The 24,613-nt window shown below is 45.8% G+C and overlaps 1 protein-coding gene across 1 annotated transcript in view; it reads left to right on the forward strand.

The window, feature by feature from the left end:
• The window catches only part of PKP1 (plakophilin 1), a 177,492-nt gene that overhangs the window by 47,423 nt on the left and 105,456 nt on the right, over positions 1-24,613 (forward strand). Inside the window, exons 3-4 of the mRNA XM_073666620.1 lie at positions 2,270-2,727; positions 18,207-18,354. Coding sequence (XP_073522721.1) covers positions 2,270-2,727; positions 18,207-18,354 — 606 coding nt within the window. The remainder of the gene's footprint in view (positions 1-2,269; positions 2,728-18,206; positions 18,355-24,613) is intronic.

Below are 24,613 nucleotides of genomic sequence, written 5' to 3' on the forward strand. Positions count from 1 at the left end.
GTCATTTCAAATGTGATGTGGTCCCTAAAAAAATGGTTTTGTAAATTTTGCTGGAAAAATGCGAAATTGGTGATTAACATTTTTTAACCCTTCTAACTTCCTAACCAAAAAAATTATATTTCAAAAATGATGCAGATGTAAAGTAGACATGTGGGAAATGTTATTTATTAACTATTTTGTGTGACATAACTCTCTGGTTTAAGGGCATAAGAATTGAAAGTTTGAAAATTGCAAAATTTTCAACATTTTTGCCAAATTTCCAATGTTTTCACAAATAAACGCAATTCATGTCAAACAAATTTTACCACTATCATGAAGTACAATATGTCATGAAAAAATAGTCTCAGAATCACTGGGATCCGTTGAAGAGTGCCAGAATTATTATCACATGAAGTGACATCGGTCAGATTTAAAAAATTTGGCCTGATCATTAAGGTCAAAATTGCCTCAGTCACTAAGGGGTTAATTTACGTGGTAATATTGATTTGATCACTGTAAAAGTCTAGAACCATCACAAGACACCTCTTCTAAATGTCCGCTAATAGGCAATAATACATTGAATTTAAACAGAATTATTTTTTTTAGGTTTAGCATTCATTGTGCACAACTAGATGTTCATAAATTATATGAGACTTGGCACTCCAAAATAGATACAAGGAAGTGGTAGATGTATTGTATTTCACGTAAGCAATCCACCTTATGACGTTTCACCAAATTGTTTGGCCTTAAACAGAAATACAAATGTAAAGAAAAAAATCCAAATTCAAATTTCATGTACAAAGATAAATGCACTACATTGATATGATAAGTGGAGAAAAGATAAAAAACAATACACAATATTAAATATCTCTGTATACAAGAACAGCCAAAAAGATAACGTGGAGGATATACATCTAGATCACAGATTGGAACCTAAGGCTAATGAATTACCACTCAATCTGAGAAATATATATTAAAGGGAATCTGTCACCCCCTGTCACCGCCCATCTTCTTAATTATCATATTTCCCCCTCCCCTGCCCATTACAGGACCCTGTGCACTGTGCTCCCTGACTTCCCGGGCATGCGCAAAGCGCCTCTTACATAGAGCGCGCTTTGCTTCCTCCCGGCCCCGTCTACTTGTGCTCTGCGCCGCAGGAATCTATTGTGCAGGCGCCGAGAAGTGACAGTGACTCCCCGGCGCCTGCACAATAGAACCCTGCGGCGCAGTGCAGGGAGACACGGGGCCGGGATGAAGCAAAGTGCGCTCTATGCGAGCTCTATGTGAGCCGTGCTTTGCGCATGCCCTGGAAGTCAGGGAGCACAGTGCACAGCACCCTCTGACGTGCAGGGGAGGGGGGAATATGACAAGCATATAGGCAGGAATTTAGGGGAATAATAAACAGATAGGTGGGGATTTCTTGGCGTCCCTCGGATGCCAAGCCTATGCACAACGGAGTTTATAAAAACACTTTTCTCTGCAATCAGACATCTACTATAGGCCATACAGGTAAGTATAGATTTACTTTTCTATAACCTGTATGGCCATAGTAGAGGTCTGATATCTCCCAGAGGGTGACACATTCCCTTTAATCATTATTGAAGGTAAAGAGTGATATTTTCTAATACTGAAAAAACAAATGGCTCATTGGACCTGCAAATGGTGGACACTGATCATATTGAGGCAGAAGTAAGAAGTAGTAATAACTGTTCAGGCAGATCCCACAACACATTCCACTGGAGAAAAAAATGTGTGTAGATAAATGAAGAAAAGATAAACCACAGAAGAAAAAGCAGTGACCCCCAATATAAAATATACGCAGAGCATTCTAAGGATATAGAGCGTACTACTGAAACCATAACTGTATAACTCATGGGATTGCACCAGCACCAAGGTGTAGATGGAACATGAGCAGCGTTTGGGGGGGAAGCACATCTGTGTTGAAGGTAAGGTGCTATGATGCTGCATGTTGAGCGGCTTTAAATAGAGTTGAAACTGGTGACCGGAGACTTAGGAGTGCCGCGCAGTCATATTGATTTGCAACTACATGTAATGGAACGTATAATTTAAGCTTGTTTTTTTGTCATGGGTTTGATATCAAACGTTACAATATTTAGTTCGTCATATATGTTTTATTAGCAGTAAACATTGCCATAGCCTATGGTGAGGCATATTTTGCAAACTTTCAAATGAAAAAAAACAACAACTGTGTTTCCTTTAATTAGCCATCTAAAAGAAGAGAAAATTAACCTATCTTTACTTCTTTTTTTTCTCCCCTACTTTTGTGCAGCCTCATTACAATGGTACTATGAAGAAGGAGAACAAGCGGTTTAGCTCACAAAGTCAATTCGACAACTGGGGAAAACAACAGTATATCTCTTTGGGAAGTCCAATTGGTCCAGGAAATGATTATGGTACAATACAAACCTTGAAGACCAGTCAAAGTGAGAATGACCTTACAATTCAAAATCAGAAAGCCACACTGAAACGCCAAAACCCCTATTATGCACAGAACCATTATTCTCAGCAGCAATGGTCTGGAAGGGGTGGTGGCCAGAACTCAAGTTTCTACAGTCATCAAAGTTCACAGCCATGGAAGCAAACAAGTGTTCCAGCAGCACGTACGCCATCTTCCATCTCGGCTACACAGCGGCAAACATATCAGCAGGTTCACAGCACAATGCAGAGAAATGATGGGTGTTATAGTCAGAAGCAAGAAAATTATGCAGGCATGCAGGCACCATCCAGGTTAGTAAGCAGAAAATAGCTACTTTAATGCCTTTATGCTAATCTGCAGTTACACTATTTGACATTATACTGTATGTGTGTGTGTATATATATATATATATATATATATATATATATATATATATATTATATCACAAAAGTACACCCCTCACATTTTTGTAAATATTTTATTATATCTTTTCATGGTGACGCGCCCCTGGGCCTGTGTCGCGCTGCGTTGCGCACGCGGGAGCTTACCCGGAGCCGGATCTCTTGAGGGTTGTAGTCTCGTGGCGGCGACCCGGTCCGCGCCCAGGGAGTCAAACTGAGCGGCGATGTACTAGCAGTAGATGGTTGGTGACTACGCCACCCGTTGAATGCAGCTATGGAGCTGCCGCTGCAGGGCAGACCGCTGAGGCCGGTGGAAGGATGGTGCAGCGTGGATGGTATAACCCCCAACGGGAGGGGTATGGCCTCAGGGCAGCCGACGTGGATGATGGGGGTAGCAGGAACCACTCAGAGACGGTGCGGTGTAGTTCAGGGTCTTTACTGGTGACAAAGATAGACCCTCCCGGAGTACTTGCTAGTGATAGGGGCCTGGTCAGTCCTTGAGCAGATGGGATCTCCCCTGGCCAGGCGGAGTTGTAGGCCTTCCCAACTAACTGTACTCTTCTGGCTACCTTGCTAGAGGCGGGAATAAGTAGCCCACGTCCCTGAGTGTACCGTGTGGTGCTCACCCGTATGGCCGGTGACTCGGGGCCTTCTAATGGCTTCCGCTCCACGATGGCGGTGCTGGTCCCACGCGTGTGACCGTGCCTTCGGGCTTCTGGGCCAGAGGACCTGAAATCCTCTGCCGGACGGTTTCTGCTGCTGGGTAGGAATTAGTCCCCACAGCCTCGGACTCCGGGTCCGGTAAGAAATCTTCTCAGTCAGGGCGAGCTCTGTAGCTGCCAGCCCCTGACTCGTTGTAACACTGCTCCCCACAGAGCTCCTGATGTTTCTTGCTATGCTGCTTCTCTTCTCTACTTTTGTTCTGTCTTCTTTCTCACTCCTTGACTCCAGGCTCAGGCCCCTGGACAGGGCCTGCCTGTGGAGCAGAGCCCATAGAGCAGCTCTGCTCCCTGTCTTCTCCTCACAGAACTCCCTACCCTGCCTCAGCCCCAGGTTTATCTAGGGGAAGTCCTTCCCCTCCCAAGACTGGGCAGGAGGTGTGGCATGCACAGGATCCCTGACCAAAGGACCTCCCACCTGCTCTCAGACGTAATATCTCTATCACTGTGGCAACCAGACCCCTGGGGTGTCACATTCCCCCCTAGTGAAATTTAGTACTCCGGGACTAAACATATTTTTTAGAAAAACATAACAAGGTATAGCAATAACAATACAACAAGAAAAACACATAAGATGGTTACGGCGTGTCCGCAACCGGGTGCAGTTTTGAAAAGCAAGGTGTCCATTTCACCAAAACAGGGAGACGTAACCAGGTAGGGGCCTGTCCTGCCCCGAGTCCTTAACAGTCTTTTAGTCCATCCTGGGTTACGCTCCACTAACTGTACAAAGGATTCCCGGTAAATCCACCAAGGACTCCTATAAATAACTGGAAACACATAATATTTACAAGATATGGCCGCTCTCAGTCCTCGGCCAGTGGGGATAAGGATTGGCTGCTCACAGTCCTCAGCCTGTGGGGAGATGGGATGGCTGCTCACAGTCCTCAGCCTGGTTAAGGATAGGGGACACACGGGAACAGTTCACACTTGTCCCAACGGGGACCATATTTTAATTAGCAACACAAGTACCCCTACGGGTAACTATGTACAGTTCCACTTTACCGTACTTCAGTAACGGCATCCTCCTGCTCCTTCTTGTGTGTAGGCTTCAGACCCGTCCGGGTCCTCTTGGCTTTCCTCGTATTGGTAGTACTGCAGCTCCTCCTTGGTTAACGTGGAGGGCGTACAGTCCTTTTGCACCTGGGGAGTTCAGGCCTTGCGACCAGGCATGGAGAGGGTCGCCGTTGATGACGCCCGGGGTCAGAGGGTGCAACTTTGGGCCTGGGCGCGGGCTGGTGGTGGTAGTGCCCAGGGCTGGAGAGCTTGGCCGCAGGGCTTGTTGCGGGGGCTGGAGCAGGTCGGTGTCTGCAGCGCCCGGAATCGGCGGCTCCACCAGGGGGCCCGGGAGCAGGCTGACGCTGGCAGCGTCCGGGACAGGGAGACTCCTCTTACCTGCTCCCGCGACCGCTCCTGCGTCACGCGTCTTCTCCCGGCGCTGGTCGGGGCCGGCGACGACTGGGGCACTGCCGATGCTGGGCAGCTTAGTCTGCTGCCGGTCCGCCATCTTGCTGTCCGTTCCTGGTGTCCTCCTCCCCCCTAGTGGACCGTGGCCTACCTTCCGGAGATCCTCTTCCGTAGGCCGCGGCTCCGCAGTCAATCGTCGGGGTAGAGGACCTGGCGTCGCGCTCCGGTGACGTCGGCGTCTGCTGGGCTCCTTCCAGGACCTTACGCAACGTCCGGACGTGAGGCGGGGCTTCAGTTCTCGCGCGCTTTCGGAGTCCACGCCCCTCTTCTTCCCGTGCGGCGTCCTCAAGATGGCGTCCAATGGCGGGAAAACTCCACGGATGGCGGGAAGAAGGTCGAAGATGGCGCCGGATGGCGGGAAAACTTCGCGGATGGCGGGAAGAAGGTAGAAGATGGCGCCGGATGGCGGGAAACCTCCACGGATAGCGGGAATCTTCACCACTGGTAAGTTTGAACAGTCTTTGCTTTTCAGGCACGCAGTACCCGGTGGTTGCGGGCACGAGATCCTGCCGACTACGCCAAAGCTGACGCGCCCCTGGGCCTGTGTCGCGCTGCGTTGCGCACGCGGGAGCTTACCCGGAGCCGGATCTCTTGAGGGTTGTAGTCTCGTGGCGGCGACCCGGTCCGCGCCCAGGGAGTCAAACTGAGCGGCGATGTACTAGCAGTAGATGGTTGGTGACTACGCCACCCGTTGAATGCAGCTATGGAGCTGCCGCTGCAGGGCAGACCGCTGAGGCCGGTGGAAGGATGGTGCAGCGTGGATGGTATAACCCCCAACGGGAGGGGTATGGCCTCAGGGCAGCCGACGTGGATGATGGGGGTAGCAGGAACCACTCAGAGACGGTGCGGTGTAGTTCAGGGTCTTTACTGGAGACAAAGATAGACCCTCCCGGAGTACTTGCTAGTGATAGGGGCCTGGTCAGTCCTTGAGCAGATGGGATCTCCCCTGGCCAGGCGGAGTTGTAGGCCTTCCCAACTAACTGTACTCTTCTGGCTACCTTGCTAGAGGCGGGAATAAGTAGCCCACGTCCCTGAGTGTACCGTGTGGTGCTCACCCGTATGGCCGGTGACTCGGGGCCTTCTAATGGCTTCCGCTCCACGATGGCGGTGCTGGTCCCACGCGTGTGACCGTGCCTTCGGGCTTCTGGGCCAGAGGACCTGAAATCCTCTGCCGGACGGTTTCTGCTGCTGGGTAGGAATTAGTCCCCACAGCCTCGGACTCCGGGTCCGGTAAGAAATCTTCTCAGTCAGGGCGAGCTCTGTAGCTGCCAGCCCCTGACTCGTTGTAACACTGCTCCCCACAGAGCTCCTGATGTTTCTTGCTATGCTGCTTCTCTTCTCTACTTTTGTTCTGTCTTCTTTCTCACTCCTTGACTCCAGGCTCAGGCCCCTGGACAGGGCCTGCCTGTGGAGCAGAGCCCATAGAGCAGCTCTGCTCCCTGTCTTCTCCTCACAGAACTCCCTACCCTGCCTCAGCCCCAGGTTTATCTAGGGGAAGTCCTTCCCCTCCCAAGACTGGGCAGGAGGTGTGGCATGCACAGGATCCCTGACCAAAGGACCTCCCACCTGCTCTCAGACGTAATATCTCTATCACTGTGGCAACCAGACCCCTGGGGTGTCACAATGGGACAATACTGAAGATATGACACTTTAATACAATGTAAAGTAGTCAGTGTACAGCTTGTATAACGGTGTAAATTTGGTGTGCCTTCTAAATAACTCAACACACAGCCATTAATGTCTAAACCGCTGGCAACAAACTTGAGTACACCTCTAAGTAAAAATGGCCAAATTGTGCCCAATTAGCCATTTTACCTCCTTGGTGACATGTGACTCATTAGTGTTACTGGGTCTCAGGTGTGAATGGGGAGCAGGTGTATTAAATTTGATGTTATTGCTCTCACACTCTCTCATACTTGTTACTGGAAGTTCCACATGGCACCTCATGGCAATGAACTCTCTAAAGATATATTAAAATATTTACAAAAATGTGAGAGGTACATTCACATTTGTGATATGCTGCGTGTGTATATATATATATATATATATATATATATATATATATATATATATATATATATATATATATATATATATATATATATATATATAATTTGGCCATTTTTACTTAGAGGTGTACTCAAGTTTGTTGCCAGCGGTTTAGACATTAATGGCTGTGTGTTGAGTTATTTAGAAGGCACACCAAATATATATATATACACACGCAGCATATCATAAATGTGAATGTACCGCTCACATTTTTGTAAATATTTTAATATATCTTCAGAGATATATTGTATATAGATGTGTATATATATACACATACATAAATAGATACAGTGGGTGAAATAAATATTGAACACGTCACCAGTTTTCTAGGTACATATATTTCTAAAGGTGCTATTGACATGAAATTCCCACCAGATGTCGGTAACAACCCATCCAACCCACACAGGCAAAGAAATCAAACCATAAATGTCCATAAATAAATAAATTTATGTGTAATAATGAGAAGTGACACAGGGAAAAAGTATTGGAATACATAAAGAAAGAGAGGCACAAAAAGCCATGGAAAGTCATGACACCAGCTGAAACCTATCAGTAACTAGAAAGCAATTCTATGAAATAATATTAGCTGGTTCAATTGATGGCCTATAAAAAGGTGTCTAAGTACCAGGGTGCCACACAAGAGACATCCCATAATAGGTAACACCAGTGAGCTGTCTCAGAACCTTTCCAAATTTTTTGTAACAAAACGTACTGATGACATTGGTTACAGAACAATTTTTAAACTACAGAAGGCTCCAGTGAGCAGTGTTGGGGCCATAATCCGAAACTAGAAAGGCCTTTATTTCACCATAAACCGGCCATGACCAGGTGCTCCTTGCAAAATTTCAGACAGAGGAGTGAAAAGAATTATCATAAGAGTTGTCCAAGTGCTGAGGACCACCTGTGGAGAGCTACATAAAGATCTGGAATCAGCAGGTACAATTGTTTCAAAGAAAACTGCAAGTAATGCACTCAACCTCCATGGTCTATATGCAAGACTCCACTGCTGAACAAAAGCGCGTTCTCTCTCGGGTCACACTATATAAATCCATGCAGTTTGCATGGATTTATATAGTGTGACCTAGTTGTCACAAGAACTTTCCAAGTGATGCTAATCGCTTGGAAAGCGCTTGTCAATCCGAATGCGGAAATGTCAGTGAATATGCATGAAATGATCTCGATGGTCCAGATGGATGGAGTGAAGGATGGCTGGTTGATGGACACCCCATGCAAACACAGCTACGGCGCTAACAAGGAGGAGGTGGCGTAATGTTTTGGGCTGGAATCATGGGGAGAGAGATTGTCGGCCCTTTTAGGATCCCTGAAGGGGTAAAGATGAACTCCATAATGTATGTTGAGTTTCTCAAACAGCACTTCCTTCCATGGTTCAAGAAGAAGAACCATGCATTCCGCAGCAAGATCATTTTCATGCATGATAATGCCCCGTCTCATGCTGCACATAACACATCTGCATCTCTGGCTGCTATGGGCATAAAAGGGGACAAACTTATGGTGTGGCCCCCATGATCCCCTGACCTCAACCCCATTGAGAACCTCTGGAGCATCATCAAAAGAAGTGTCTATGATGGCGGGAGGCAGTTCACATCTAAGCAACAGCTCTGGGAGGGTATTCTGTCCTCATGCAAAACAATTGAAGCAGAAACCATCCAAAACCTGACAAATTCAATGGACGAGAGAGTTCAGAAGCTCCTTTCGAACAAGGGGTCCTATGTGCAAATGTAACATCACCTAGAATAAAGTTTTGAGTTGAAAACTGTTTGATTTCAGTTTGTAATAACCTGCTAATGCTTATAATTTTAAAAATGACCATTTTTTTGTTCTTTATTAAAATGAAAAGGTTGAAAACTCTGCTGTGCATAATAATTTGGAACATGCATTTTGAGTGCAGTTTGAGGTTTTTTTTTTTTTAATATACTGTTATCATAGGCAGTTTGTACAAAAACCTTTCAATTGTACTCTAATAGTTATTTGACTGGAAAATTACAATGACTGCAATTCATATAGGTAATTTGGGAAAATCTGAGAAAATATTATTTGCATAATAATTTGGAACACAGTGTATTAATGCTGTATGTGGATAAGCAATACACAATATCTTTGAGAGGTCAAAAAGGATAGCACATCTAGATAGTATCCAACATAGCCAGCACTAGATCAATGTAACAGCATACTAACATATAAGCAAGGATATAAAGTGCTGATAGTGCTCAATAGTATATCAGGAGCTGATCCCTAAATTAGGGAATGAGCAAGCTCCTGGAAAAAAAAATACAGATACCAATGGTGTGTGCTACTGAAACCACAAAAGAGCATGATAACCTGGACCATGAATGGTCGAAGAAGTAGACAGGGCACACTGCCAAACGCGTGTCCCCAATGTGTGGCTCCCTCAGGGGCTTGTGAGTAGCAATGTATAGCCAGCAATATATACACAAATTAGAGAATTGTTTATTAGAATCAGCTGTTTGGGCTCACCGGAGGTACAAAGTGGTAACCAGCGTGTTTCAACTGCGCCTGTGCCGAAGATCAGGTAAGTAACGCATGCGTACAAAGTCGCCGCATATTAACAAGGACACAGTGTGATATCGTGAGTATTTAGACGGCGCATGTGCAGACTGTCAAACAATCACCGCATTCGTGCCGGATCACCCCACAATAGTGCTTGCACATGTCCTCACCGCAAATCAGCACATACACAGGGAAGAAAGATCATTGCACACGTGCACAGCAGAGGAGAGATGGATGAGAGACTAAGTTATCTACATATATAAACGCAGGGCGATGAGGATGATTACCTTTGCGCAAACACTGGCCAGTGAACACATGAACAAAGAAGATGCATTAATGACATAGAGCATACATATAAAACAACGCCTTAAAGTGAAACACACCCAAATAAATTATGCATATGTGTCACCCTGGCCTGGATGCCACAAGTGTAATTAAAGCTGTGTCTGAGAGCAAGGGGGAGGTTCTCTGGTCAGGGGAACATTAGCATGCAATGCCTCCTGTCTCAGGCCAGTAGGTGGAGCTGGCTGCCCCTATAAAAGCTGGTGCTGAGGGCAGGGTTAGAGAGAACTGGAAAGCCTGTCTCAGCACTGAGACGTGTCCCAGAGTGGAGCAGGGACAGAAAGTTGCATTGTAACCTAAGAGGAAGTGTGGCAGGAGGAGAGCCACAAGCCAGAGACAAGAGGCGAAGAGAGCCTGTCTTGGCAGAGAAAAGACTTAACTTTACCAGACTTTGGTGTCTGAGGCTGGAAGGATTCCACATCCCCCAGCAGAGAACCAGTCCGCAAGGGACTGTACATTCCTTGGCCTAAGAAGCCTGGAGGCCCTGCCACAACCGAAGGGACCAGTAAAGCCGTACAAGGCTGGGAGCAGAAAGGAACCCACGTCGCAGGCCATACAGGCAAGAATACACGGAAAGCTCGGAAACGTGGGCTGTTACCCTATCAGGAGGAGATAGCCAGAAGGAGCGCAGAAAGCACGGTAGGCCTACACCCTCACCCTGACCAGGGCCAATTTCCCCGTTGCTCTCAGACATCCAGGTCCCCTCCTAGCCGGGACTGTTTGTGGGTCAGTTTACCTGTTTAGTAAAGACCCTGGACTGCAACCTGTTGTCTGTGTGCTCCTTGCTCCTCCAGCACTATCAGCACTGGGACTCCCACTACCATCACTCCCAACATCCATTATACTGCCCTGGGGCCGCACTCTTCCCGTGGAGAGTCACACTACCCTAGCTGCACACCTCATCAGCCCCAGCGGTCTGCATGCAGCGGCGGTTCCTAATAACCGCAATCCACGGGTGGCGTAGTCGGACATAAACATCAGCACATAACGGACTACCACTGGCCTGACCACCCTGAGCCACGGAACCGGGTCGCCACTACTACCCCCACCGTTTCCCTATTGCCCGGATCCGAGTGCCACACGGCCCAGGGGGCGAGTCACATACTGGTAGGATATACTGTAGTCTGGTCAGATGAGACCAAAATTGAACTCTTTGGATGCCATAATACACACCATGTTTGGAGGCCAAAAAGCACTGCATATCACCTCAAAAACACCATACCAACAGTGAAGTTTGGAGGTGGGAACATGATGATGTGGGGCTGTTTGTCAGCATACGTTACAGGCAAACTTCATATTGAAGGTAGTATGAATGGACAAATGTACAGAGACATTCTTGATAAAAATCTGCTGCCATCTACAGGATGACAAAGATGAAATGAGGGTGGACATTTCAGCAAGATAATGATCCCAAACACACAGCCAAGGAAACTCTCAATTGGTTTCAGAGAAAGAAAATAAAGCTGCTAGAATGACCCAGCCAATCAATGGATCCAATAGAAAATTTCTGAATGAACTAAAGCTCAGTGTTCATAGAAGGAGCCCACGGAACCTTCAGGATTTGAAGAGTGTTTGTGTGAATAAATGGGACAAAGTCACACCCGAGCAATGCATGCGACTAGTTTCTCCATATAGGAGGCGTCTTGAAGCTTCATCTCCAACAAAGGCTTTTGTACGAAGTATTAATTACATTTCAGTAAGCGTGTTCAATACTTTTTTCCTGTATCATTTCTCATAAATTGTCACGCTGTCTCTGTATACTGGAGGTAGGGGGCCTAAGCTGACCCTAAGCTGGGGCCCTGACTAATCCCTCAACCTGGAGGTACTGTTAAAGGTACAGAGGTCCAGGCCGCCAGCGTAACCCCTACCTCCTGAGGATCCCTGCACCTAAGTAATCTAGTCCTGAGAAGGACTCCGATCACAACAAAAGGGGACAAGTAATAATATGCCCACACACAGTACTTAGACGAACGAGACAGTACAAGGGAAAAACCAAAACCACCTTGCATACAAAAACTACACAACTACAACAGAGGGAACACCAACGGGAAAGGAGATAAATGATAAAGCGAGGAAGGGAAAAAACGCTCCAAATACACTTATCTCTGAAACTCCAAATACCACGATCCGCTCTGTTAGTCTGCATGAAATGCTTTCACCGACACTTCCCTAACAGACCAGCAGGCATTTGAAGGAGTCTCACTACAGCAGCATTGATTGCAGCTGGGCGAGGCTGGACCTCGTCAAGCACAGAGAGAGAGAGAATTAACTCCCTCACTGCCGAAAAACACAAAGCACCAAAAAGTCAGCTGCGAGAAGTTAGGCTGTGTAATTGTGACGATCTTCGTGGCGACACACCCGTGACAGTACCCCCCCTTCTACGAGGGGCCTCCGGACCCTCAGGGCCAGGTTTATCCGGGTGAGTCGTGTGGAAGGCCCGAACTAATCGGTCTGCGTTAATATCCGACGCAGGAACCCACATCCTCTCCTCAGGACCATACCCTTTCCAATGAACCAGGTACTGAAGGGACCGGCGATTAAAGCGTGAATCGATGACCCTCGATACCTGGAACTCCAAGTTACCATTGACCACCACTGGAGGGGGAGGTAAAGGTGACGGTACCACCGGCGCCACATACCTCTTAAGCAACGATCTGTGGAACACGTTGTGAATTTTAAACGTAGGGGGGAGGTCAAGACGGAATGCCACCGGATTAATTATAGAACTGATTCTGTACGGCCCGATGAACCTGGGACCCAGTTTCCAGGAGGGAACCTTAAGTTTTATATTCCTGGTAGACAACCATACCCGATCGTTCACACTTAGGTCCGGACCAGACACTCTCCTCCTGTCAGCCATACGTTTGTAACGGTTCCCCATAGTACTCAGATTATTCAGTACCCCTCTCCATACTGAAGCGAGTGATGAGGAAAATCGTTCCTCCTCAGGAACCCCCGAAGAGCCCCCCCTACTGAAAGTACAAAACTGGGGGTGAAAACCATATGCCCCAAAAAACGGGGACTTACCAGTGGACTCGCTCCGCCTATTATTAAGAGCAAACTCTGCCAGAGGTAAGAAAGAAGCCCAGTCCTCCTGGTTCTCTGACACAAAACACCGGAGATATGTCTCCAAGCTCTGGTTCATTCGTTCCGTCTGACCATTGGTCTGAGGATGAAAAGCCGATGAGAACGACAAATGCATCCCCCGCCGTGCACAAAACGCCTTCCAGAACTTGGACACAAACTGAGACCCCCGATCAGACACCACCTCGGAGGGTACCCCGTGAAGCCTCACAATCTCCCCAATGAACACCTGCGCAAGAGTTTTAGCATTAGGGAGAGCAGGAAGAGTGATAAAATGTGCCATCTTGCTGAACCTGTCCACTACAACGAGTATGACCGCTTTACCCGAAGACGGAGGGAGGTCCGTAATAAAGTCCATAGACAGATGAGTCCAAGGACGCTCCGGGATCTTCAAAGGTAAGAGGGCCCCAGACGGACGGGTATGTGAGGTCTTAGAGCGCGCACAAACCCCACAGGACGCGACAAAAGTTACCACCTCCTTATGTAAGTTAGGCCACCAAAACCGACGCGAGAGGAGATCCACAGTTGCTTTACTCCCCGGGAGTCCTGCAAAAACTGAGTTATGGTGTGCCTCGATCACCTTTTGTCGCAACTGATCTGGAACAAACAGTCTCCCCGGAGGTCCAACAGGGGCGTCCCCCTGAGCCTCCAATACCTCCTCCTCCAGCTCAGAGCATACTGCCGAAACCACCACCCCCTCCTGAAGGATAGGAATCAGGTCGTCCGTATTCCCGGCCCCAGGGAAACTACGAGATAAGGCATCCGCCTTTACATTTTTTGACCCAGGACGATATGTAACGACAAAATTAAACCTGGTAAAAAACAATGACCACCTAGCTTGTCTGGGATTCAGACGTTTCGCGGACTCCAGATATAGCAGGTTCTTGTGATCGGTGACGATGGTGACCGGATGGACTGCCCCCTCCAAAAAATGGCGCCACTCCTCAAAAGCTAACTTAATGGCCAAGAGTTCCCTATTGCCGACATCGTAATTCCTCTCAGCGGACGACAATTTTTTAGAGAAAAAGGCGCACGGATGCCACTTACCAGGGGACGAACCTTGTGACAATATTGCTCCCACCCCTACCTCGGAAGCGTCTACCTCTACAATGAATGGCTGTGACGCATCAGGTTGAATGAGTATGGGTGCCGAGGCAAAACATTTTTTCAAGGAGGAGAATGCTTGACAAGCCTTGTCAGACCACCTAGAAAAATCCGTCCCCTTTTTAGTCATGTCTGTGAGAGGCTTAACCATGGACGAGAAATTACGAATGAACTTCCGGTAATAATTAGCAAACCCCAGGAAACGTTGTAGTGCCTTAAGATTCTCTGGCCGATCCCACTCAAGAACTGCCCGCACTTTCCCAGGGTCCATACGAAAACCGGACGCTGAAACCAGGAAGCCTAAAAACTGGAGTTCCTGTACGGCGAACACACACTTTTCCCATTTGGCATACAGTTTATTATCCCGCAAGATCTGTAACACCTGCCTAACGTGCTCCTGATGAGACACCAGATCCGGCGAGTAAATTAAGATATCATCCAGATATATGACAACAAACTGTCCCACCAGGCGGCGAAAAATGTCATTAACAAAGTGTTGGAACACCGCCGGGGCATTAGTCAGACCGAATGGCATGACAAGGTTCTCATAATGCCCCTCCGGAGTGTTAAACGCTGTCTTCCACTCATCCCCCTCCTTCATCCTAATCAGATTGTACGCCCCCCTGAGATCCAACTTAGAGAACCATTTGGCGCCCACGATCTGATTAAAGAGATCGGGAATAAGTGGGAGCGGATACGGATCTCGGACCGTAATTCGATTAAGTTCACGGAAATCCAGGCAAGGGCGTAGGCCTCCATCTTTCTTCTTAACAAAGAAGAACCCCGCAGCCACCGGTGAAGATGAAGGTCTAATATGCCCCTTAGCCAGACTTTCTGAAATATAATCCTTCATGGCCTGCCTCTCAGGACCAGAAAGGTTATACAACCTAGCTTTAGGTAACTTGGCCTCAGGGAGCAGTTTTACAGAACAGTCATTCTCGCAATGAGGAGGTAGTTCCTGACACCCTTTCTCCGAGAATACATCCTCAAAGTCCGCCAGAAATGGAGGTAAGACCCAAGGAGTAACCGCACCGATGACCGTGTTCATGCAGTTTTTATTACAGAATTTACTCCATTGGCTTATCTCTCTGGTTTGCCAATTAATAACCGGGTTATGCTTAGTTAACCAAGGAAGGCCCAACACTATAGGAGTGGGAAGACCCTCCAACACGTAGCAAGACAACAGTTCTTTATGTATCGCCCCCACCTGAAGTTTTACATCATGCACAGCTTGCAAAAAACTTCCCTGACCGAGAGGCCTGGCATCGATCGAGAATATGGGGATGGGTTTAGCCAACTCACTCAATCGCATACCTTGAACCCGGGCAAACCGAGCATCAACCAGATTAGCCCCGGCCCCACTATCCAGAAGAACAGATATCCTCTCAGTTCTCGTACCCACCACCACCTCCGCCGGTACGAGAAACTGAGACGAACCTAGGGACGAAATACCTACTCCCAGATTGCCGTCCACCACACAACCTGGGATCAACAGTTTTCCGACGACTCTTCACTCTGCAAGGGACGGGATGGAGACCCCCCAATAAAATGTCCCTTTCTCCCGCAGAAGAAACACCTTCCTGTCTTATGGCGCACCACCGGTCCCCTCCCCCGAAATGATGTCCCTCCTAATTGCATAGGCTCCTCTGGACTGACCAGGGGAACCACCATATGAGGGGACCTTGTAGGAGGTGGAGTCATCACAGGGGGTGGAGTTATCCCGCACCTCTCCCGAAGCCGTCTGTCAACGCGAATAGCAAGGGCCATAGCGGCTTCCAGTGACGCGGGAGAGTCATACTGTGCCAACACATCCTGTAATTTGTCGGATAAACCTTGACAAAACTGGCTCCTAAGAGCCGGGTCATTCCACTGGGTGTCCGTGGTCCACCTACGGAACTCCGAACAGAATTCCTCCGCCGGACGATCTCCCTGCTGAATCCTACGTAACTTAGACTCAGCAAGGGAGATCCGATCTGGGTCATCATATACGAGTCCCAGAGCAGCGAAAAACCTATCCACTGACTGGAGAGCCGGGGAGCCCGGGGGAAGAGAGAACGCCCAAGATTGTGGGTCCCCTTGTAGGAGCGAGATGACAATTCCCACCCTTTGTTCTTCACTCCCCGATGAGCGAGGCCGCAGCCGAAAGTACAACTTGCATGCCTCCCGGAAAACAAAAAACTTGTCTCGCCCCCCAGTGAACCTGTCAGGGAGAGCTACTTTAGGTTCTGGTCCGGCTTGCTCCTGAGGATACAAAACCTTGGACCTAACGTCCGCCAGCTCCATGGACAAACTCTGCAACTGCCGAGCTAGACCGGCTACTGGATCCATGGTAGCTGGAGAAAAACTAAGTGGTCGGTGAAAATGTCACGCTGTCTCTGTATACTGGAGGTAGGGGGCCTAAGCTGACCCTAAGCTGGGGCCCTGACTAATCCCTCAACCTGGAGGTACTGTTAAAGGTACAGAGGTCCAGGCCGCCAGCGTAACCCCTACCTCCTGAGGATCCCTGCACCTAAGTAATCTAGTACTGAGAAGGACTCCGATCACAACAAAAGGGGACAAGTAATAATATGCCCACACACAGTACTTAGACGAACGAGACAGTACAAGGGAAAAACCAAAACCACCTTGCATACAAAAACTACACAACTACAACAGAGGGAACACCAACGGGAAAGGAGATAAATGATAAAGCGAGGAAGGGAAAAAACGCTCCAAATACACTTATCTCTGAAACTCCAAATACCACGATCCGCTCTGTTAGTCTGCATGAAATGCTTTCACCGACACTTCCCTAACAGACCAGCAGGCATTTGAAGGAGTCTCACTACAGCAGCATTGATTGCAGCTGGGCGAGGCTGGACCTCGTCAAGCACAGAGAGAGAGAGAGAATTAACTCCCTCACTGCCGAAAAACACAAAGCACCAAAAAGTCAGCTGCGAGAAGTCAGGCTGTGTAATCGTGACGATCTTCGTGGCGACACACCCGTGACATAAATACACATAAAGGACATCTATGGTTTGATTTCTTTGCCTCAGTGGATTGGATAGGTTGTTACCGACATCTGGTGAGAATTTCATGTCAACAGCACCTTTAGAAATATATTTACTTAGAAAATTGGTGGCATATTCAATATGTATGTAAGTTCTCCATCCGAGAAAAATGATTTATGCCAATCAGACTCTGGATCAGAGTTTGAACAGAGTTTGATCAGAGTGGGATCCAATTTTCTCGAATGTGGAGAATAAAAAAAAAAGTTTCTCCATCTTTTCCATTCTGTCAGTTCATGGAAATTGGACAGCACTCGAATGTTCTTTGAGTTCAGTCCAATTTTTTTTGCGGACCCATTGGCTTGAATGGTGGAGTGAGATCCGATTATCAGAGGAAATAGTGTATACTGCAAATATATTCCTTGATCTGCTCAATCTGAGGAAAAAAATTGGACATGTGCATGGCCTCATAGAATAACATTGTTCTGAGTACGATCTGATGTTTGATGAATCATACTCAATATAACACTACGGTCATCTGCACGAGCCCTTACCATTAGTGTCACATGTGTTCAGCACTGTCCCTCAAATCAATGCAGTCCTCAAAGTGACACATGTACAACAATAGCCAATAATGGTGGTGCCCTATTGAATAAAAGCTAGTGCATCTAATCCCGATAAGGAAAAACAAAGACAACCCTTATCAATGGTGTTATTCTCATCAAACGTGCCAGGCAACATGCAGAAATAATTAGCAGGACACATCTCCGGTGCCACTGACTAGAGGTTGCGTCTGAGTGATGTAAAATGGTCTTTGCGTGAGAGGCTTACTGCTAATCCTTATTGCATGTTGCTTGGCACATTTTCAATGTATTGAAGCTGGTGAAACAAGAATGACACAATTGAGTGATGCAGCCTTTAATTTTTTTTCTTACTGGAAATTGGATACATTTGTTAATATGTTTCTAGATTTTACAAGAATCTCCTGCACCATGAGAACAACTTATGAATATCCCATTATTGAGATTGGAAACACGTGCTAACCAACCTGCTGTAACTATTATGTGTCACAGCACTTTCAGACCCTACTTATTTAATTCCCTTATTGCAGGATGGATTCCCAAGATGAGTTTGATGGCGCGTCTATGACCTTAGAACGAGCAATGGAATTTCTTGCGGGAAATAATGCAAAATACCAGGCGATAGGAGCAAACTACATACAGCATACTTGCTATCAAGATGAGAATGCAAAAAGTCTGGTATGTCTTGCGCACATTTTTGACATAGCAAAGTGTACAGATGCAGTATTATTGTTTCAGCTTAAAAATAAAATAATAATTCTCTGCATAACGAAAAGTGAATAATAATATTAATAATAATGTTTCAATATACATGCTGTATCAAACCCCTATTTCAATATTTATGCTCCATGTCATTTAAAGAGGTTGTACACTACTTGCACAATCCCTTCTTAATCCATATGCTTCCTCCTTTTAAAATAACAAGACTTATATTTACCTCTGGCACTCCTGGGGCTCATGTAACAGTGTGACGTCAAGTGAACCCTGCTGCCAATCAGTGGCTGCTTCAATCTCCCTGCCTTCGGACATTTCACATACATCCAGAGGAAGAGAGAGTGCTGCTGCTCTCAATTACTCCGGATGTAAGCGATTTGTCTGAAGGCAGGGAGATTGAAGCAGCCACTGATTGGCCGCAGGGTTCATGTGACATCACACTGTTATGCGATCACCCGGAGGTGAGTATAGGTGTTGTCATTTTAAAAGGGGAAAAAATACAGATTGAGAAGGGATTGTCCGAGTAGTGGACAAACCTTTTGAGAATCCGTAACCATCTTTTTACTGTGGACTGTCCTAAGCCTCATCTCATTAGAAGAAAGATCTTTAGTTACTGTGCTCTTACAAACTATGAACCTGTGTGCCTAGAACAGACCAGAACAAATGGAAGTGAAAAATGAAGGCTCCAGGCCAAAGCTGTAAGCAGAGATCTTAAAATCTGTGTCTGTTTAATACGGATGAGAATGTGTATTGGACCATGCACACAATGTAAAACTAAGATAACAAGTGGCGTAACTACAGACTTAGTATTCTTTTGTTAATAAAAATAAGAGAATTCTTTTTAATAATGCTGTCTCTTAAATGGAATGTGTCATCACAAAATGACCTGTAGTTTATCAGGTTTTAATGTTACAAGTATTTTAAAAAAATTGGCAATATTTTTTTCAGAAAATATGTTGTCTTGCAATTTTCATGCTGATCACTGGGACTTTTTTTAGACTCTTACTTCCTGTAATTTCAGGAAGAATTTTCAGAAGGCTCTTTATCTTTAGAGACAGGATTACAATAACGGATTACATTTACATACACGGCTAATAACACATCTACCAGACACAATAAGTGATTTCACAGTTTTCTCTCTTTCCGTTCCCTTCCCAATGACTTTTGCACACCCTCATTAGACGCTTCAATAAAAAAGATAGGGTCTGTTCATTGCTGCTATTGTACATGTGAATTTACCTCCAGTGTCTTCTGTAAAAATTGAAATTTTTTAATATTTTTAATGCCTTTCTGGCATATGATGTACTATTAGGTGAGTCTGCAGAATTTCTAGAAGTTGATGACTATGTTACACATCCTAGCATCTGCCTCTAATAGCAGCGAGTAGCATTGAGCTCACTAATGTTAAAGCCTGGAATGGCGCTGTCAATCTCTGACAACAGCACTTCTGAGAAGGGGTGCAATTTCACGTGACCATTGGACCCATTGCAGGGTGCCAATGAGTTACTATAGTAGCTGGGCGCCTACTGAACTTGTTGTGCCCGCCATGATGTTGCTCCTGGATGTTGTCCATAAGAGACAATGATTTGTACTGTATATTGTAATAATGTGGTATTGTAGCAGTATATAGTAGAAGCAATCAGATGATCGCAAGTTCAAGCCCTCTTAGGGGGCTATAAAATAAAGTTAAAAAATGTTTTTTTGAGATATAAAAAATCTAAAACTTCGAATCGCCCCACTTTTCCTCCATTAACAATAGAGAAATTAAAATAAAAGTATACTGGTGTAGCCGTGTGTGTAAAAGTCCGGTATATCAAAATATAAAATGAATTGACCCATTTGGTTAATGCTACAAGGAGAAAAAAAAAACGTTTTTTTGGTTGCTGTAATTCTGCAATAAAATCTAATAACAAATTATCAAAACATCACATTTATCCTAAAATGGTATCCAGTTCCGGCGCCAGCACCCAGCGCACTCGGGCAAGTGCCCGGGCCCTGAGCAGGTGGGGGAGCCCACTCGCTGTCGGGCACCCCGCCGCGCTATGGGACCAATGAGCGGAGGAGAGCATTGTCAGTGCCTGCTCCTCCCCGCTTGCTCACAGTCCAGGCAGCCTCCGCAGCAGCTACGGTGTCTTCCACGTCCTCTGACTGTGACGTTTAAGGTCAGATGGTGCGGTGACGTCTTTCCACTGCACCCTCTACTGAGCCGTCACAGTGCAGAGCGGGAAGATGCTGGCGGCGCTGGAGTCCAGAGCAGTGGCAGCAGGTGAGAAGTGAGGTGAGTATTTGATTTTTTATTTTTAATGTATGGGGGCATTATAGGGGGGGGGGGGGTTGTGACATCCTGCATGGGCCATTATATGGGAGTGGTTGACATCCTGCGTGGGGCATTAAAGGGGGAGGATTATATGGGAGGGAGTTACATCCTGCTTAGGGCAGTAAAAGGGGGGGGAGTGAAATCCGGCATGGTGCATTATAAGGGGGGGGTGACATCCTGACATCCTGCATGGGGCATTATAAGGGGGGGTGACATCCTGCATGGGGCATTATAAGGGGGGGAGTGACATCCTGCATGGGGCATTATAAGGGGGGAAGTGACATCCTGCATGGGGCATTATAAGGGGGGTGACATCCTGCATGGGGCATTATAAGGGGGGTTGACATCCTGCATGGGGCATTATAAGGGGGGGGTGACAGCCTGCATGGAGCATTATGTGGGGGCACAGCCTGCATGGAGCATTATATTGGGGCCAGTATCCTGTATGCAGCGTTATAAGGGGGCCAGTATCCTGTATGGAGCATTTTATGGGGGCCAGTATTCTGTATGGAGCGATATATGGGGACCAGTATTCTGTATGGAGCGTTATATGGGGGCTACTATCCTGTGTGGAGCATTTTATGGGGGCCAGTATTCTGTATGGAGCGATTCGCTGGTTTCTGAGCTATTGTGGAATTTACAATAGATATCGGTCATGTAATGTAAGAAGTGAAATCTTTGGTCTTGTACTATATATATATATATTTCTCTGCGGTATCTGTGCATCATGAATCGTGGTATGTGTTAAAAGGCCCCCTAAGACTCTTTCGCGCAGGGCGCACAAAATCCTGGAGCCGGCCCTGATGGTATCGATAAAAACCATGCAAGCCCTTACAAAGCTCCAGGAACATAAAATTAAATTGTTACAAGTCTTAAAATGTGGAAACACTGTTTTTTTTATGCATTTTCAATGTTTTCACCACATAAATAAGAAAAAAAACTATACAAGCTTGATATCACAATTATTGTACTGACCTGGAGAATCATATTGCCATGTTATCTTTCCAGCATTATGATTGCTATATAAACCAAACCCCAAAAAATATTTGCAGAATTACATTTTTTTTTGTGCAATTTCTCTGCACTTGGATATTTTTCCCATTTTCCAGTACATTGAATGGTAAAATGAATCATGCCATTCAAAACTATAACTCATCCCACAAAAAACAAGCCCTCATACCGCTTCCCTTTAAGATATTCATGTGTTAATGTTTAACCATATATGTTGAAGTCACTTAAATTTTATCTTCAAAAGGGGTGTCTCACGTATGCTTCACATTTTATCCCAGTGTCTGACATATTGGAAGCATACAGGTGTAATTTGCGGCAGAAGAGCGGAATATTCATTTCACATTTACATGCGAAATCGCATCGTAATCCTCGGACTGGCCATCTGCTCTCCTGACATGAGCAAAGCAGCATGTATTTCTATGCAGCTGTGACTCTCAGGTGAGGAGAGCAGATGGTCAGTCTGAAGATTGCGAAACTATCCTTAGACATATGATAGTCTGACTAAATCAGTGCAGATTAGTGGGCGGGATTATGGTTGGCGGAAGGGGTGACTATTCATTTCCCATTTACATATGCATGACTTGCCGGCGCGCGTCAATAAGTTTGTCTGGGGCTTACAGCAACACAATAAGGCCACGTACAGAAATAAAAGTTACATATCCTGAAAGGGCTGCCCAACCCCTATTTCAGGATACTATTAGTACACTACACAAAAATTACCTGACGGATTCCCTTGAATGACACTGACTGTGTGTCGTCCTACTGCAGAATAAATTTGGAGCCAATCAGCTGCCTCTCTGATGGTTTTGCATGATGGATAAATATCTGCCTCTATTTCTCAGTATTGAGGACACCCTTAATCTTAACCAAATCTTCAACTCCATTGCAGAAATACAGCCCCAAATTTGCAAGGAAATTCCACTATGCTTCACTATTGCTTCCACACACTCATTATTGTACCACTCTCCAGCCCTTTGAAAACAAACTACCTTCTGTTACAGTCATATATTTAATATTTTAACTCAGAAGTCGAGAGCACTTGCTGCCATTTTTTACACCCAAGTTCCTATGTTTTGTGCATAGATGAGTCTCTTGACTTTGTCTTCCATGAATACCACTTCTGGCTAGGATTTACCGACTAGTAAATGGGTGTAGCAGGGTCCTGTTAGTTGCTGTTAGTTCTGAGCCAAGGGCACTTCTGGATATCTTACAATTTGACAGTGACCCCAGGCCTACATCCAATACTATTAAGGACTATCTTCAGTGTAAAGAAGGAGTCAATGAATTGAGGATTTGGCCCTAACAGAGCCCTTATGTCAACATCATCGAGTCTTTGTTTGATTGCATTAAGAGAACTTGTGCAAACCTACATTCACAGACCATATATGGTTAGTTCTCCAAAATGATTGGGACAGCCAATCTTCCACGTTCCTTTAACCCTTTCATGCCACAGCCTGTTTTCAACTTCCTGACAAGGACAAATTTTTCAATTCTGACCAGTGTCACTTCATGTGGTGATAACTCTGGAATGCGTCTATATATCCCAGTGATTCTGAGATTGTTTTTTTCTAAACACATTGTACTTCACGATAGTAATAAATTTAGGTCGATATGATTTGCGTTTTTTATGACAATATCGAAATTTGACAAAAAATTTGAAAAATTCGCAATTTTTGAACTTTGAATTTTCATGCCCGCAATAAATAGTCATACCGCACAAAATAATTAATAAGTAACATTTACCACATGTTTACTTTTGGCAGCATCATTTTTGAAACATTATTTTTTTAATGAGGTTAGAAGGGTTAAAAAATTAGCAGCAATTTTTCATTATTCCAGCGAAATTTGCAAATCCTATTTTTTAAGGGACCACTTCACTTTTGAAAGCCCCCAAACAAGAAAGCCCCCAAACAAGACCCTATTGTAAAAACTGCACTCCTCACAGTATTTAAATCCACATTCAGGAAGGTTGTTAACCCTTCAAGTGCTTCACAGAAATAATTATAAAATTATGTGTTTTTCACTAAAATGTTGCTTTAGTTCCAAATTCTTTATTTTCACAAGGGTAACAGGAGAAAATGGACTACCCAATTGTTGTGCAATTTTTCCTACGTACACTGATGCCCCATATGTAGTGGAAAACTACAGTTTGTTCACATAGGAGGGCTCGGAAAGGAAGGCGTGCTATTTGACATTTCAAGCTCAGATGTGGCCGGAATAGACAATAGGACATGTTGCATTTGAAGAGCTGCTATGGTGCCAAAACACCAGAAAACCCACAAAAGTGACCCCATTTTGGAAACTACATCTATCAAGGAATTTATATAGGTGTGTGTTGACCATCTTGACACCCACAGGGTCTTCTCAGAATTTTAAAACATTGGACTGTAAGAATGAAAAATTACTTTTTTCCACAAATTTATTGCTTTAGTGTCTAATTTTCACAATGGTAACAGGAGAAATTGCACAACAAATTGAGTGGTCCATTTTGTTCTGAGTATGTTGGCCGGAGCCGTGCAGTGTACATCTTGCGCAATGTATGCATTCCCTGAGCTACCGCTCAGGGATCCATACTGCTGCGAGAGATGTGAGCATATCATGCACTTGGAAGCCCAAATTCTGGATCTAAGTGCTCAGATAGCGGTAGTGAGGAGCATCGACAACATGGAACGGAGTTTGCTGCTCACCGAGCAGACACTCAATGGGTCAACACTGGGGGTGGAGCTTAGTGGGGAAGCGCAGGCTGAACAGGCAGGGAGCTGGGTAACAGTTAGAAAGGATAGAGGGAAGAAGTATAGGAAGGCTGGTTCAGAACCGGCATTATTGGAGCACGACAGATCCTCTGACCGCCGGGGGAGTGTATGCTCCAGTAATGAGGGGGAGGGGGGAAGTGTA

This window comes from Phyllobates terribilis, unplaced genomic scaffold (assembly GCF_046119375.1).
Source record: "Phyllobates terribilis strain yellow unplaced genomic scaffold, ASM4611937v1 Scaffold_2__4_contigs__length_985480577, whole genome shotgun sequence".
NCBI lineage: Eukaryota > Metazoa > Chordata > Amphibia > Anura > Dendrobatidae > Phyllobates > Phyllobates terribilis.